Below are 15,515 nucleotides of genomic sequence, written 5' to 3' on the forward strand. Positions count from 1 at the left end.
AGACCGTTGGGAGAGGCAAGTCCTCCAGAAGCTGTGACTTTCCTTTCCAGGTGATTGTGTCCAGGGGAGGCCGCTTTCTGGAAGCCCCGGTCTCAGGGAACCAGCAGCTGTCTAATGATGGGATGTTGGTGATCTTAGCAGCCGGAGACAGGGGTTTATATGAGGACTGCAGCAGCTGCTTCCAGGCAATGGGGAAGACCTCCTTCTTTCTAGGTAACATATCTGCCCACCTGTCGGGCCACATCCCTCTTAGACTGCACTGATGACATTAATCCCGCATGGCCTCTCAGCCTGGGGCTCCCATGGGAAGGTTTCCTTTGATTTGCACAGTCAGTGCCTAGAAAGACGAAGAGCCAGAGGGGTCAGAGCCAGTTGTGTCGGGGCAGGTGAATGGGGCCTTCCCTGAGTGTAGAGGTGGGTCTGAGCGGGGATGAGGGTGGGCAGAAAGTCCCTGCCTGCAGGCTTCTTGGGAAGTGACCGTGATTCTTTGCCCTGGGCAGGTGAGGTTGGCAATGCAGCCAAGATGATGCTGATTGTGAACATGGTCCAGGGGAGTTTCATGGCCACCATTGCTGAGGGGCTGACCCTGGCCCAAGTGACAGGCCAGTCCCAGCAGACATTCTTAGACATCCTCAATCAAGGACAATTGGCCAGCATCTTCCTGGACCAGAAGTGCCAAAGTAAGTTGTCTTTGGCCTCTCTTCTTTGAATTTATTTTTTATTAGAGGAACTGGGTCAGGCAGCTGTCACAACAGTCTCTTCTTCAGGGGCTCATTGGGTATGAAAGATGCACCCTTTCCAGTCAGTCTGTGCCCCCAGGTAGAGAGGGTCCAGAGACACGGTAGATGTGATTTGGGGGTACAGGCTGGGAATTTGTTTCTTGGGTGTCTGGGGTGGGGTGGGGAGAAATGTTAGTGTTGAGCCCTGATTGTACTGCAGGTGGTTTCTTATTTAGGCCCCTTCTAATTCTTCTAAGTGGCTTTCTCTCCTCAGATATTCTGCAAGGAAACTTTAAACCTGATTTCTACCTGAAATACATTCAGAAGGATCTTCGCTTAGCCATTGCACTGGGTGATGCCGTCAACCATCCAACTCCTATGGCAGCTGCAGCCAATGAGGTAACTAACTGCAAGAGCCAGTGGCACAAGTCCCAGCAGCCTTCCCTTTGTTTTTCTTGTTATTCCTCCCTTCTACTTACTTTGGTTTTTCTTTGCTCTCTGGTCTAATCTCTCAGGGTGGAATGTTAGGTCATTGATTTTAGACCTGCCTTTTCTAACAGGACCATTAAAAGTTGGACACTTCCTTCTGAGCTGTGCTTATGTCTCTCGTGATTTCTTCTTTGACCTGTGAATTATTTCAAAGTTTATCAAATATTTAGAGTTTTCCTAGATGTCTAATGGTTATTGATTTCTAATATATCTGTTTTGTGGCCAAAGAATATGCTCTGTATGACTCTTAACTCATTAAATTTATTTGGACTTGTTTTGTGGCCTAGCAGATGGTCTGTCTTGCTGGGTGTGCCATGTGCACTTAAGAAGACTGTTTGTTCTGCAGTTGTTGGGTGCTGTGTTCTGCAGATATCAATTAGGTCAAGATGTTTGGTAGTTTTTCAGATCATCTTTACTGACCTTTCCTCTGGTTTTTACAGTCGCTGAGAGAGGGATATTAAAATCTCCCAACTGTGATCATGGGATTGTCTGTTTATTTAATTCTGTCCATTTTGCCTAATGCCTTTGAAACTCTTATGTATCATGTTTTCCTGATGGATTTGCCCTTTTGTTCTTATAAAATGTCTCTCTTGATCTTTGTCTTGAAATCTATTGTCTGATTTTAATACCACTACTAAAGCCTTCTCGTGCTTACTGTTTTCATGGTATATCTTTTCCATCCATTTACTTTCAACCTGTGTTTTTAAACTGTATCTTTTGTAGACAATCTACCTATTAATCGTAGTGTTTAATCATTAACATTTTTTAATGACATTTATTAAGCACCTACACATGCACTTACTGAAAACAGATTTTTAGAAGTTCAGCTTTATCATCTCAATCTGATAGAAATGTAGTCTTTATTTTAAAAAAAAACAAAAAACAAAAACAAAAAACAGCTGAGCATTGTGCCATACACCAAAAGGTGGCAGGCTCAATCCCCAGTAGGGGCTCGATGTCTCCCTCTCTCTTCCCCCCTCTCTCCCTTTCTCTTCCTCTCATCTTTCCCTTTAAAAACAAACCAAAAAAAGCTGAGCAATATTTGTCTTTATCATAGAGTTACAATAAAAGCACACTCTAGCAGGTTTTGCTCGGTGGTTAGAGCGTCACGCCTCCCTCCTCCTCCCCACCCCCAACCCAGAGTGAGGGGTCCTGGGTTTGATTCCAGCAAGGGCGTGTACCTTGGTTGCAGGCTCGATCCCCAACCCTGGTCTGGGTGTGTGCGGGAAGCAACCAATCTATGTGTCTCTCTCACTTCGATGTTTCTCCCCCAACCCCCCCAAAAAGCAATGGAAAAAGTATCCTCAGGTAAGGATTAAAAAAAGAAAAAAGCACATAGATTCATTTATTTTAGGAGCTGTAGTTTCAAGTGTTATATAAGCTCATACACATTTTTATTCAAGTTAAATACTTACAGGTCTCAAGTGGTTTATTCCAGAAAAAAACCCCAAAAACACCATATTGCTATTTCCAGACCTGCCTTTTCATAGTTTATAATCTTCTGTCCCTAATTCTGTCTTCTATCCCTTCCCTGCCTGAATATCTCAAAGTACTTATTTTGCTCTTTTAGGTTGCTCCCACTTGTGTCACCTGTGGGTTCTCTCTGGGCAGTAGATTCCTTGTGTATTTTATCACTTACTTGTTGATGAGCTTGTTTTTAACTAGTTACTTCTGAAGGGGTTCTGTGTGGTTTGTGTTGGCAACACTTCTCTATGACCTGATGATTTCTGACTTGCCTCTACTCTCCTTCATTAGCTTGGAAATAGACATTTTTGTTAATTTCTCAATGTGTGAGTGGCACTTTCTGGCCATTTGTTTAGATAGTATGACTTGAGGCTCTCTACTGATTGGATCTTAAAGTTAACTAGTTCGTTAACATTTAGTCTGTCTTGAAGTCTGTTGTGTGGTTAGATTCAGAGCTACCAGTTTATTATTTCATTGCTGTTTCTCCCTTCTGGCTTTTGTCTGTTCCTCCTTTCTTGCCTTTTTTTTGGGGGGGGTGGGGAGAAACATCAATGTGAGAGAGACACATAGATTGGTTGCCTCCCTCGTGCGCACCGACTGGTCTGGGGATCAAACCTGCAACCCAGGTACGTGCGCTGAACCAGGAATGGAACCATTCACCCTTCGGCACGCGGGCCAACACTCTAACCTTTGAGCCACACTAGCCAGCACCTTTCTTGCCTCCTTTTGTGTTATTTGAGTATTTTTTTTAGAATTCCATTTTAGATATCAATTGGCTTTTTAATGATGCATTATTTTTCTTCTGTCTTTGCTCTAGGGATTGCAATATGCATTTACCTTCATGGTCTACTTAGAGTTAATATTCACCAAAAAAATAGGTCCATATACCTCTGTCTGTCCCTCACTCTTTAAGGCAGGGTTTCTCAACCTGGGCACTATTAATATTCTGTTGTGGGAACTCTCCTGTGCATTACAGGATATTAATAGCATCCCTGTCCTTTACCCACTAGATGCTATCAGCATCCCCATCGAAAATATCCAGACATTACCAATATTCTCTGAGGGACAAAATCCCCCCCCCCCCCCCCGGTCAAGAACCTCTGCTTTAAGTTACAGATGTCCTGTGTGTTATATATATGGATTTCAGAGAGAGGAAGGGGGAAATAGAGAGAGAGAAACATCAATGATGAGAGTCATTAATCACCTGCCTCCTGCATGTTCCCCTACTGGGGATTGAGCCCTGACCATGAATCGAACCATGACCTTCTGGTTCTTAGGTCAATGCTCAACCACTTAGACACACTGGCCTGGGTGCCTGCCTTTGTTTTAAACCCACCAGACAATGTTGAAATGTTTTGCTTTAAGTAGTCATATGTATTTTAAAGAAATTCAGAGGAAAAATAATTTTCTGATTTTTCTAATTTATGATTTCCAGTGCTCTCCATTCCTTTCTGAAGAATTTAATTTCTCTCTGGTGTTATTTCCTTTCAGCTGGGAGAACTTGCTTTAGCATTTCCTGTAATGCAGGTCTGCTGGCGACAAGTGGTTTTATCTGAAAAGGTCTTTATTTAGCTTTCATTCTGAGTTGATAACCTCACCTGCGCTGTAATGGATACTCAATTATGGTGGCTCCAACTGGACTGTGTGGTTTTTTTTAAATGCAGCCAGCCATGTAGGGGAGGAAGCTTTTGTCCAACTGCATTTCCTCGGCATGACTGGATGCTGTACCACCCTTGTTGAACAGTGGCTTTTTAATTCTTTTCATACTTCTTTATATTCATCTGGTATCTCCAGGGCAGCTATTAATTGCCAAACACCATACTAGGCTCTGGGAAGAGCTTGGTGTATATTTTAATGGAAGAAGGCACAAAATAAGCATATATGCATTTAAACAAATGAGAATTTCAGGTGGTCAAAAATATGAGTAAAATAAAACAGAGATAGAGGTGATCAGGGTAAAGTGGTGCAGCCGCTGCTTTAGGATGAGGTGGTCAGGGAAGGCCTTTGGGAAGGAGCCAGCCATGCTGAGGGAAGGGCGTCCTATGCAGAGGAAAGGGCAAGGACAGTAGCCCCGAGAATAACATGGGAAGTCCGTGGAGGATCTTCAGCAGGAAGAGACATAGTTATAATTGCTGACAACACTGAGCTTTGTCTCTGTGCTGGCCCTCTGAACGTTATACATCCTTCACGCCATTTAACACCCCCCCCCCCAACCCTGTTACCTTCTGCATGATATCAGAAAGCGGTGCTGAGGCACTTTGTCCAAGGTCAGGCCAGTCAGCAGAGGAGCCAGGGGTCACACTCAGACAGCCTCGACTTCAGAACCTACCTACCTAACTACATCTAGAACCACCTCCAGGAAGCAGATCCATATGTTTAAGTCAGCTGTGTGATCAGAGTCTGAGCCCGTCTCATTTTTTTACAGGTGTACAAAAGAGCCAAGGCACTGGACCAGTCTGACAATGACATGTCTGCCGTGTACCGGGCCTACATACACTAAGCCCCCACTACTCCAATTTTCCCTCTGACCCCCTCTTCACATGGGGTTGGGGTCCTGGGATTTCACTCTGGACCAGTCCACCTGTCTCCATCTCCTTTTATACAGACTTTGAGACTTGCCATCAGCACAGCACACAGCATTACTCCTCCCCTGAAGGTCCTTGGAGGGGGAGGGGTGTAGCAGGGTTGGCCTGTAGCAAAGCTCTTGAGCTGGGCACTGGCCCCCAAACCAGGTGGCTGTGTGTTCACACACACACACACACACACACACACAAACAAACAAACAAACGTACACTCACACTGGCTCTTATTCAAAGATAGAAGCTGCCCGGAAACTGCTGCCTGCTTTTTCCCCACCTTCTTCCAAGCTTGTCCTATCTCAGACCCCTTCCAGTCGAGGAACTAGAATCAGCAGTGAGACCTGGAAGCCTTCCCATTGCTTCCCCCAGAGCGAAGAGGCTGTGGTCACATCCCCATTTCCGACTGGATCCCTTGCAGAGAGAGGTTCTGGGCCAAGATGAACCAGCACAGACTAAATGGAGGATCCTGTGGACCCTCCAACCTCAGGTGACCAGCTGATGAGGATTGTCATGTTTAAGCTACCAACGTTTAACCTACTCTCCAGAAATGCCTTTGTGAACTGAAGAGATTGGCAAAGTCAAGTGAAGACAGGGCTTTGGCTTTCCAGGGAGAGCAGCAGTCAGTCAGCCTGTAGGCTGAGCCTCACAGAAGCCTGCTCTCCTCGCTGCTCTTCAGCACCCGTCCTAGAAGTCACCGTCACCATGGAGCCCTGGGCTGGGATCAGACTTCCTTGCTTTGGTGTAGGGGGATCTCACTCCTCAACAGGCTGTTTTAGTAAGATTTGCATTCCAGCCCTTGGGAAGGGGGTCCTGAGGGCCACCAGTGAGGAGTGAAGAGGGAGGGGGATGGGCTTCTTCCTGTTAACATTATGCCACAGACTTTGCTAGGTCCTGAAGAGGCACTCTGACCTGGGCGCCCTCACAGTGATCCCACCTTCTCCAGCCTGCCCCTGCACAAGTCCTCTGCATGCCTGCCTCTCTCCACCCTCCTCCTTTCCCCCTTTTCCTTCCATGGAGACAGTATTTCTTCCTGTCTGTTCCTTTGGCCCAGACCCAGCCTGACCAACGATGACCATTTCTTAGGCTCAGCTCTTGAAACGGAATGAGTGTCTTCACTTCAGCCAGCAGCTTGGTCTTTGGTGCTTCCAGGGCCCTGGGGTCTGTCAGGAGAGAAAAGGAGAACTGGGCCTGGCTTGAACCTGAACTTCCTGATCCTCAGAGGTAGATCCAAGACATCCTTGAGGACCTTGTACTTCTCCTTGGATAGGGGACCAGAGGGGATTGGAATGTGGTATAAGAACAAGGAGAAGTCACCTGAAGGTTGTCAGTGTTCTTTTCCTCTGCATGGGTTGGATTTTCCAAAGTCACACTTTGCAGGTCAGCATTTATAGTGAATATATAATTATATATAAAAAATGAGGTGGCCACACTGGTGTGGGTCCCTCCTCACAACTTTGGCCCTTTTCCACTGATCAGAACCCAGGTTATGGGATCTCGGAAGACATGGGTGGGGAGGGCAGGGAAGATGCCTGTGGGTTTTTGGCACAGTTGATTTCACTGGGACTTTGAATTCTTTTCTGTCAGAACACAAAGCCTGTTATAGTCCTAGCTGGACACTGGGGGTGGGGGTGGGAGTGGGGGAAGATGCTGTAATGAAACTGGTTAGTCAATGTTGTCTTAATATTGTTGACAATTCTGTAAAGTTCCCTTTTATGAATATTTCTGTTTAAGCTATTTCACCTTTGTTTTGAAATCCTTCCCTTTTAAGGAGAAAATGTGACACTTGTGAAAAGCTTGTAAGAAAGCCCCTCCTCCGCCCCCCTTTTTTTTCCCCTTTTAAATGACAAATCTGGTAATTAAGGTTGTGAATTTTTATTTTTGCTTTGTTTTTAATGAACATGTCTTTCAGAATAGGATTGTGTGATAATGTTTAAATGGCAAAAACAAAACATGATTTTGTGCAATTAACAAAAGGCTACTGCAAGCAGAATAAAACGTTTCTTGGTAACACAACTGTGACTGCTTACCTTGGAGGTGGCCCCCTAAACACCGACCGCCCGGCGGCGGAGTGGTGGAGGGAAACGGGGGGCGGAGGATAAGTGACGCAGCGACCTCCGCCCCGGCTTTTTTCTGAACTTACGGAACTGGGGGCGGCTGTCGAGCCCGAGCTGGAGCTGCTACCCCGTCGGCCAATCGCCGTGCGCGGAGAGAGCAAGCCATTCTGCCGGCCAATAGAGCGCAAGTGGGTAAGGGCGCCCTGTCAGAGCCCGGAAGAGGCGGGGCGAGGGTCTCAGCGCTCCGGCCCGAGAGCAGCCTCGGATGCGGCGCCCGCAGCGGGCGCCGGCGGCGTCCCGGGCGAGCCGGCGCGGGCGGGTTCTTACTGCAGCCAGCCTAGTTCCATTCTGCAGCGTCGTGAGCGGGGAGGGGCGGGCATCCACTCAGCCAATAGGGAGAGTGGGGAGGTGGTTCCAGGGCAGGACTGACTACCACTCAGCCAATCGGTGACGGGGGATGGGCTCGGGCCTTGAGTACTGACTGAGCGGCGGGTGCGGACCGCTGACCGGAGACGGTAGCTGCACAGCGTACCGCGGCGATGATGACCGCGATGGCACCGACGGCGGTGGAGCGAGCGGTGCTGGTGAGGCGCGCGGGGGGGGTTGGGCGGGGCAGGGTTGGGGCGGCGGGCCCCGGCGGCTGACAGCGGCCTGTCCTGCCAGGAGGAGGAATTCCGCTGGCTTCTGCACGACGAGGTGCACGCCGTGCTGAGGCAGCTGCAGGACATCCTAAAGGTAACGCCTCGCGGGGCTGCCCTGGGCCTTTGCGCGCGCCCACCCTCCCCCGTCTCCCCTGGCGCGGCTCCCCGCTCGAGCCGGCCGTGCCTGCCTCCCTAGCGCTGTGTACGCGTCGCGTGATGTTCAGACGGGGCTTTGTCGTCAGTGGACTTGTGGTCTAGTCGTGGGCGCCAGCAGATAATTACCCGATTCCACAAGCAGCTGCGTGAGCGCTGTGGGCCTGAGTTGGGCGCTGGGGTCCGGACGGGGGAGGCCTTTTTTGAAGCAGTGACGTTTAATCTGAGATCAAGGACCCCAACACTGTGACATTAGCTAAGTACTCAATCTCTCTGGCCTCCCTTTCATCATTTGCAAAAGGGAGGTAACAGCACCTGTCTCAAGGGTTGTGAAGATAAGCCAGTCAACTCACAAATGTCCAGGCATTGCCTGGTATGGCCAGCAGTGCGGGTTGCCATGACTACTTTGGTTCCCTGACCCTGTTCCTCGCTGCACCTTAACCAATGGGAGAGTATTCCTGTTCTATATCCCCGTGTTGAGCACAGGCCCCAAGGGAATGTGGAAGGAGCAGGTACTGGCTCGGGTAAGACCTGAAACTCAGGCCTTAGGGGAGGAGCCAGAGCATCCAGAAGGTGCCCTGGAGGCTTGAGTAGGGTGTTCCTGTGAGGCCAGCCCACCTTGTTCCTCCCCTAGCCCACCTGGGAGTGGAAAGACCACTGGGCTGGATTGGGTGAACTTTGCCTCACTCCCCTCTGCCCCCAGGAGGCCTCTCTTCGCTTCACTTTGCCCGGCTCAGGCACAGAGGGGCCTGCCAAGCAAGAGAACTTCATTCTGGGCAGCAGTGGGTGAGCCCTGGCTTGCGGGGAAACCCCTGGGATGGGCTCCTTAGGAGAGGGGGGACACCTGGGTTAGAACATCTTGTGACAGACAGCCAGAAGCAGCCCACTGGGAGGGCTGGGTGGTAGGAGGGGTCAGCTGCAGGCTCTGCTCTCACCTCCATGTGTTGCAGCACAGACCAGGTGAAGGGCGTGCTGACTCTGCAAGGAGACGCACTGAGCCAAGCGGTGAGTCCCTGGCCCCCTCTCTCCTTTCCATGTTACTGGAGAAGCCAGTGGGGAAGAGCATGGGGGGCTCCTGTTTATCTCAGCTCTACCACTGGCTGGCTGTGTGACTCTGGGCAAGATCCTTAACCATTCTCGGCCTCAGTTTCCTTGTTTGTAAATGACAACAACCCCAGCCTTCTCATGAGATTAGTGTGTGGTTTCAGTGAGAAGTGCAGGAAGGGGGTGCTTTGCCCATCACCCAGCCCAGAGTCTGGGCCTGGTGAAATATAGGCACTGGCAGGATTAGGCTGGCCCCAGATCAAAGTGGAATCAGTCAACATCTGAGCTCCATCTGCACCCGGCCCTGTGCCAGGTGCCAAGGTGTAGGAGAAGGTCCCTTTCCTTCGTGGGTGGGTGTTCAGTCCATTGGTTCGTGCAAATCTCTGTCTGCCCACAGTCACACACCTTCTCCCAGCTGAGGCCACCTTCCCCTTTCTCAGCCTCTTTTCCCTTTCATTTCTTTTTTCATTATTATTATTTTTATTGATCTCAGAGAGAGGAAGGGAGAGGGAAAGAGAGATAGAAACACCAATGAGAATCACCAGTTGGCTGCCTCCCGCATGGCCCACTCTGGGGATCAAGCCCACAACCCAGGCATGTGCCCTGGAATCGAACCTCAATCCCCTGGATCATAAGGGACACCCAACCGCTGAGCCACGCCAGCTGGGCTCCCTTTCATTTCTTTGTGGTTCCTCTTGGGCCTGAGTTCCTGTTTCCTAATCTCCCTGTTTACCTCCAAAATGGCCAAGGTGTTGGTAGTCCTTCCCCCCACTGCCCCCCAGGAGTGGCCTAAACCACCACTGTTTCTGCCCTTGGCTCAAAGGCTCAGAATGGCCAAAAGCAGAAGGGCATCCCTCTGCCCAACTTATCCCACTCTCACCCATCAGGACGTGAACCTGAAGATGCCCCGAAACAACCAACTGCTGCATTTTGCCTTCCGGGAGGACAAGCAGTGGAAGCTGCAGCAGGTAACAAAGCCCTTCCCCAACCAGGGCTCAGGCCACAAGGGTAGGCAGGGGCAGGCCTGCACAGTGGTACTAAGGCCTCCAGGGGCTGCACACTGAGGATCTGCTGCCACAGCAAGCCTGTAGGGTGTTTCCTAATAGGGAAGCTGGGTTGGGTGGGGCCTGGGGCTCCAGAGCCTAGCCTGTGGGAGGTGGAGAACCTGTCTGTATGTCCCCAGGCCTCAGCCAGAGCCACAGGGAAACCCCCTGAACAAGTCTTTCCCTGCCCAAAGCCTCCAGGGTCTTCCCATGGCTCTTTTTTTTTTTTATTATTACAGGTGTCCCCCATTTCCCCCACCTTTGCCTCCTTCCACCCTGCCTCTACCCCGCCCCCAGTGCTTCACCACATTATTGTCTGTGTCCATGGGCTGTGCATATACATTTTTTGGCTGCCCCATGGCTCTTGCGAATAAAGTCCATACTCCTATCAACTCCTACTTCACTGGGCCCCAGCCTCTACTCCCCTACAACTGGCCACCAGCAGTCTCCACCTCCAGGCCTTTGCTCTTGTTTGTCACTCTGCCTGGAGTACTTTCCACTATCTTTTCTCATCACAGTAGTGATGAGTGTCAGCTCAAGAGTCACCTCCCTAACCCCATCTAAAGAAGCTCCCCAGCCCTCCTCCGTCACCCTTTTTATTTCCTTGCGTAAGTCATGCAGTCTGTTTCTTGTGCCTTTACTCTGTTACCATCTGCCCTCCTTTAGAAAGTGAGCTACCTGAGACCAGGGACCAAGCCTGCCTCAGTCTGTGCCATGTGCCAGCACCCAGCCAGGGCAGGAAGCCAACAGTTATGGGGGAGGAGTCAAACAAGCAGCACCCACCCACCCCCTCCAAGGATGACAGCCCCACAGAGTGGAGGCCCATGGGCTGTGGCCTCAGGACTGTGGCTGCTCTGAATCTGGCACCTCTCCCTGGTGGGGCCCAGCCCCCTGACCACTCCATGGGCACTGTTTTTAGATCCAGGATGCCAGGAACCACGTGAGCCAAGCCATTTACCTCCTCAACAACCGGGACGAGAGCTACCAGTTCAGGACAGGAGCAGAAGTCCTGAAGGTGAGCTGTCTGCAGGGACAGGGGAGCCAGGTTTCCCACACCCTGCCCTGGAGAACTCTGCCCCCATGTCCTCAAGTATAGCTGACAGTTAACCCTTCACCTCTCAGTGTACATATGTCCATCTGGCCACAGTCAAATGGCTCACAGCCCAGGCTCCAGAATCAGACCTGGGTTCTGATCCCAGAGCCTCCACTATAAGCTGTGCAACCTCAAGTCATTTACTTAGCCACTCTGTGCCTCAGTATCCCCCTGTAAAAGGGGGACAAGATGTGGTGACTGCCAATTGTTATAATGCAGGTAAAGCAGCCTCTAATAAGTTCTCAGTAAATAGTAGCTGCTAGTAGTAGTACTAGCAGTAGAAAAAAACCCTTGTAATTAACAAAGTCAATTCACAAAGCATAGAGTGGAGAACTGAGTCTGGATGCCCTGGACTTGCTGTGTGTCCTCAGGTGATTCACCTACCCTCTCTGGATCTCTGATTCTTCATATGAAACTTGAACTAGATGAGCTAAGGTCCCTCCTAGAACTGACTGCCTTGGGGAGGTATAAGCTATAGCCTCCATGCCTCCTCCCAATAGTTTTGCCTTTCCTGGGAGCCAGGGCATCCTAGCACTCACAGCAACACCTGGAAAGAGTGGAAGCTGGGGCTCTGAGGAGTCCAATCCAGGGCTTTGCTCTATGGTAAAGGAAAGGGATGAGTTTAGATGGTTCTACTGTTCACTAGCTATGTGACCTTACCCCTTCAGAGCCTCAGTTTCTTCACCTGTGACAATGGGGTTGGTGCTTGACTTAAGGCATCAACTCAACTCTCCCATTGCTTCCTCCAGGAAGCCCTCCCTTGCCCCTTCCACCCTAGCTAGATTAGGCCCCTTCTAAGCTCTTTCATTGCCATCCTCAAAGCCCTCATGCCCCTGAGACTAACTCCTGGCATCTCATTCCCCATTGGACCAGTCCCCAGGATCCTATGCAATAGAACCTCCTGGGTGGATGGTATACAATACAGACATCCTACCCTCCCCCAGTCAGGCCCCAATTACTTGCATTTTTAACAAGCCCCCGCTTTAGGGGAGTTCAGGTCCACCAGGGCAGGAGCTGGAGCCACCATAACTTTGTTACTCCCTGATACTGGAGTTGGGGGAGGACAGGATCAGGGCCAGGCCCTGCTGCCCTCTCAGCAACTGTGACCAGCCCCCTCCCTCCAGCTGATGGATGCTGTGATGCTGCAACTGACCAGAGCTCGCAACCGGCTCACCACCCCAGCCACCCTCACTCTGCCTGAGATCGCCGCCAGCGGCCTCACGGTCAGTGCCTTGGACCAGGAGAGTGGGTCCCCTGGAAAGCGATACTGGTGCCAAGGGGTCAGAAGCCCCAAATTGTCATCAGTAGGAGTTCTATATCTATGTCTATGCACAGTTTTCTGGGATAGGGTCCTCAGCTTCCCTCCTGTGTCCCCCCAGATACATCACCCCTGGTCTGAGTCAGTGATTCCCAAGCGCAGCAGAGCAGGAAGTTACCCAGGGCACCTGGGAAGAGTCTGGATGCCCCAGTCCATAGGATGAAGGCTGAGATTCCCCCAAGTGGTTTTTGGGGGGCCTCTACCTACCCTGCCCTCATCTCACTTTCCTGCCTTCTCCCGCAGCGTATGTTTGCCCCCGCCCTGCCCTCCGACCTGCTGGTCAATGTCTACATCAACCTCAACAAGCTCTGTCTCACCGTGTACCAGCTGCACACCCTACAACCCAATTCCACCAAGGTGAGCAGGATCCCACCAACCCCTCACCCCCCACCTCTGCCCCCACCAGCCCATGCCCTGCAGCCCCAATGGTCTGACTGGGTCTGGTGCTTTTCTGCCTAGAACTTCCGCCCAGCTGGAGGCTCTGTGCTCCACAGCCCTGGGGCCATGTTGTAAGTACACTGTTGGGAGGTGTGCCTGGGAGCTCCTGCTACACCTCAGGGCCTGGGGGCTCAGGGACCCAACCCTCTGCTCGCAGTGAATGGGGCTCCCAACGTCTGGAGGTGAGCCATGTGCACAAAGTGGAGTCCGTGATCCCGTGGCTCAATGATGCCCTCGTCTTCTTCACCGTCTCCCTGCAGCTCTGCCAGCAGCTTAAGGATAAGGTGGGACCATGGAGGTGACCGGGGCTGGGCTGGGCCACAGTCTCAGACAGGCAGCAAGCTGCTTAGCCCCTTCATTTGGGGGGGATTCCAAGGGCTCTTGTTAAAAGCACCCCCAAATCTTAAGGTCTTTTGTACCCTCCACACATACCAGACTGATGAGCCATGGTGCTGCCTGCAGTACCCTCTCCCTGACATTGCCGTTGGATAACCTTGAAATCTCACCTGAGTCAGGGTGCAACAGGGGCCAGGCCCCCCAGCACCACCACTCACCATGCCCTCTCCCCCACCTTCCCTCCCTAGATCTCCGTGTTCTCCAGCTACTGGAGCTACAGGCCTTTCTAAGCAGAGCACCCAAGAGCCGGTCCCCCTGAGAAGTGGCTCCTACCCAGGGTATTCCTGTCCCCACCACACACACACCTTGGAGTGCAGGCCAGAGCCAGAGCCAGCACTATGGGTGATTTACTTCCCTTCTTGACTGCCCTGCCTGTCACATTTGCACAGATGGGAGTGAACACTGGAACCTCTGGAATAAAGGGAGGCTGACTTGCTTTTTGTTTTGGATGGGGGTGGGTCAGGAAGGTGGGGTCAAGAGGTGGCCCACATTGTAAGCCCTGCCCTTTGGACTCAAGGTGGAGCCCAGCCCAGGGCTCTCCCTCCCTGCTTTGCTGCCTGCCTGCTGAACTGCCCCCAGGTGAGGGGCAGCCACACTCCTCCACCCACTGGAAGGCGAAGAGTGGGTGGGGACCCTGAGTTGGGAGTTGGGAGTTGGGAGGGGAGGAGGAGGAAAGGGCAGAAAGAACCCATCTACCATGAGCTGGGGGTGCCCTTGACTGTTTACTCAGCAGCCCCACCAGGGCCTCCAAGAAATAAAGATCATCTGACTTGCCTGGACCCCTCTGTCTGTGTCTGAGTGGGGACCAAGTTGGGGGTCCCTGATTGTCAGGAGCTAGGTGGAGTACCCAGTGACTGAGCCCCTGGCCTATTCATGCCCCCTTTGAGAGAGTCCTCTGGCTGCTGAGGGGCTGAGTGGAATGGTGACAAGGGCTCTGTCTGGGGGTTTGGGCCCCGAGTTTGAGCCTAGCTTCCCCTCCCATGGATAGTTGCTGGATGACCTCTAGCAAGTTACTTAAGGTCTCCTGGTGACAGTCATGCTGCCTGAAGTCTGTGAGGGACCAGGTGGGCACCTAGAGGGAGCAGTGAGTACCTGCATTGCCCACCCCTTGATGGGAAGTTGGAACACACTTCAGACTCAGGCTTTGGGCAAACAAGGCCTTGTTACTGTTGCCCAGCAGGACATGTGAGCAGACGGGCTGAAGGATTCGCCTCATTAAGGTTCCAGAGTCAAGTTACTCACTCCCACAGAGTTCTCCTGTAAGAGAGGCACAGAGGGAGCCTGGTGGGCTTCAGGCCTTAGTTGCCTGCTTGCCCCCATCTAGAGGAGTCCCAGCAGCCTCTCCACCACCCCTCCTCCACTCCGGTGCAATGCCTGGCCTTCTGGGGTCAATGGGACTCACCTGCTTGGCACTCGCCTTCTGGGATCTAGAGGAGCAGGGGTGGCGGCAGCAGCAGCAGTGGAGCCAAACAAGCAGCAGCAGGAACAACACAGTGCCTGGGGGTGCGACAGGTGTCCAGTCATGGCCCTCACCTAGCACCTGGTATGGGAGGTGGAGGGGCCAGAGGCAGAGACCGTACTCACTCAGGAAGATGAGGAAGATAATGAAGGCAGCGATGTCCCACTTGCACTGGAACAATTGGTGGCTCTTCAGTTTCCCCAGCACTTCCTCTGCTGTGGTGTTCAGATCTTTCAGGTTGTCCATCTCAGCTAGAGGGTCCTGGGTGCCACCTGCCCCAGTCCCTGAGAGGGAGCCCCTTAGAGCCCTGGGCTCCTCAGGCCAGACCACATACAGGCTTCCCACAGTCCCGCCCCTGCCCCTTTCACACCATCTCTCTGGGCCCCAGTTCCTGCCCCAGCCTCTCCTCCACTCCTCTCCTTGCTCAGCCCCTCTCTTGGTCCTGAACCTGCCCTGGCCAGCCCCTTCCCCCTCCCACTCCCCCATAGCAGCCCCACACCCAGACCTGACCTGCCTCCGAGCTCCCCCAGCCAGGCAGGTCCTAACTCCTGGGAGCTTAGGCTACTTCCTGCTTCCTGATCCACTGCCCCTGAGGCCTTGGCAACCGGCCCCACTCTCCCCAGGG

The 15,515-nt window shown here is 52.0% G+C and overlaps 3 protein-coding genes across 7 annotated transcripts in view; 2 read left to right on the forward strand and 1 right to left on the reverse strand.

Moving 5' to 3' along the window:
* The window catches only part of GLYR1 (glyoxylate reductase 1 homolog), a 37,359-nt gene extending 30,095 nt beyond the window's left edge, over positions 1–7,264 (forward strand). For all 5 annotated transcript variants that reach the window (XM_016214485.2, XM_016214486.2, XM_016214487.2 and 2 more), the window contains 4 exons: positions 51–213; positions 501–680; positions 994–1,118; positions 5,098–7,264. In XM_016214485.2, coding sequence (XP_016069971.1) covers positions 51–213; positions 501–680; positions 994–1,118; positions 5,098–5,172 — 543 coding nt within the window. In that variant the 3' untranslated portion in view covers positions 5,173–7,264. The remainder of the gene's footprint in view (positions 1–50; positions 214–500; positions 681–993; positions 1,119–5,097) is intronic.
* A 466-nt stretch (positions 7,265–7,730) lies between these two features.
* Positions 7,731–14,210, forward strand: ROGDI (rogdi atypical leucine zipper). The gene is made up of 11 exons (XM_016214455.2): positions 7,731–7,889; positions 7,969–8,040; positions 8,803–8,885; positions 9,050–9,104; positions 10,031–10,111; positions 11,106–11,201; positions 12,404–12,502; positions 12,841–12,954; positions 13,057–13,106; positions 13,193–13,319; positions 13,620–14,210. The coding sequence occupies exons 1-11, from the start codon at positions 7,845–7,847 to the stop codon at positions 13,659–13,661; spliced, it is 864 nt and encodes a 287-aa protein (XP_016069941.1). The 5' UTR covers positions 7,731–7,844; the 3' UTR covers positions 13,662–14,210.
* A 436-nt stretch (positions 14,211–14,646) lies between these two features.
* SMIM22 (small integral membrane protein 22) lies at positions 14,647–15,142 on the reverse strand. Its single transcript, XM_087815661.1, has 3 exons — positions 15,016–15,142; positions 14,849–14,928; positions 14,647–14,688 (listed from the first exon to the last, which is right to left on the reverse strand). The coding sequence occupies exons 1-3, from the start codon at positions 15,134–15,136 to the stop codon at positions 14,647–14,649; spliced, it is 243 nt and encodes an 80-aa protein (XP_087671787.1). The 5' UTR covers positions 15,137–15,142.
* Positions 15,143–15,515: the final 373 nt, after the last annotated feature.

Source organism: Miniopterus natalensis, chromosome 3, assembly GCF_054644295.1.
Source record: "Miniopterus natalensis isolate mMinNat1 chromosome 3, mMinNat1.hap1, whole genome shotgun sequence".
In the NCBI taxonomy this organism is placed as follows: domain Eukaryota; kingdom Metazoa; phylum Chordata; class Mammalia; order Chiroptera; family Miniopteridae; genus Miniopterus; species Miniopterus natalensis.

What these genes read in the sequence shown, in the direction of transcription:
- ROGDI (XM_016214455.2), top strand. Translation starts at nt 7,845, where the DNA reads ATGATGACCGCGATGGCACCGACGGCGGTGGAGCGAGCGGTGCTG. An exon ending in GAGACGCACTGAGCCAAGCG is followed by an intron (nt 9,105 to 10,030) that starts GTGAGTCCCTGG and finishes CTCACCCATCAG; the next exon opens with GACGTGAACCTGAAGATGCC. An exon ending in AGCAGTGGAAGCTGCAGCAG is followed by an intron (nt 10,112 to 11,105) that starts GTAACAAAGCCC and finishes CACTGTTTTTAG; the next exon opens with ATCCAGGATGCCAGGAACCA.
- SMIM22 (XM_087815661.1), bottom strand. Translation starts at nt 15,136, where the DNA reads ATGGACAACCTGAAAGATCTGAACACCACAGCAGAGGAAGTGCTGGGG. An exon ending in TATCTTCCTCATCTTCCTGA is followed by an intron (nt 14,929 to 15,015) that starts GTGAGTACGGTC and finishes TCGCACCCCCAG; the next exon opens with GCACTGTGTTGTTCCTGCTG. An exon ending in GCTCCTCTAGATCCCAGAAG is followed by an intron (nt 14,689 to 14,848) that starts GCGAGTGCCAAG and finishes CCTCTCTTACAG; the next exon opens with GAGAACTCTGTGGGAGTGAG.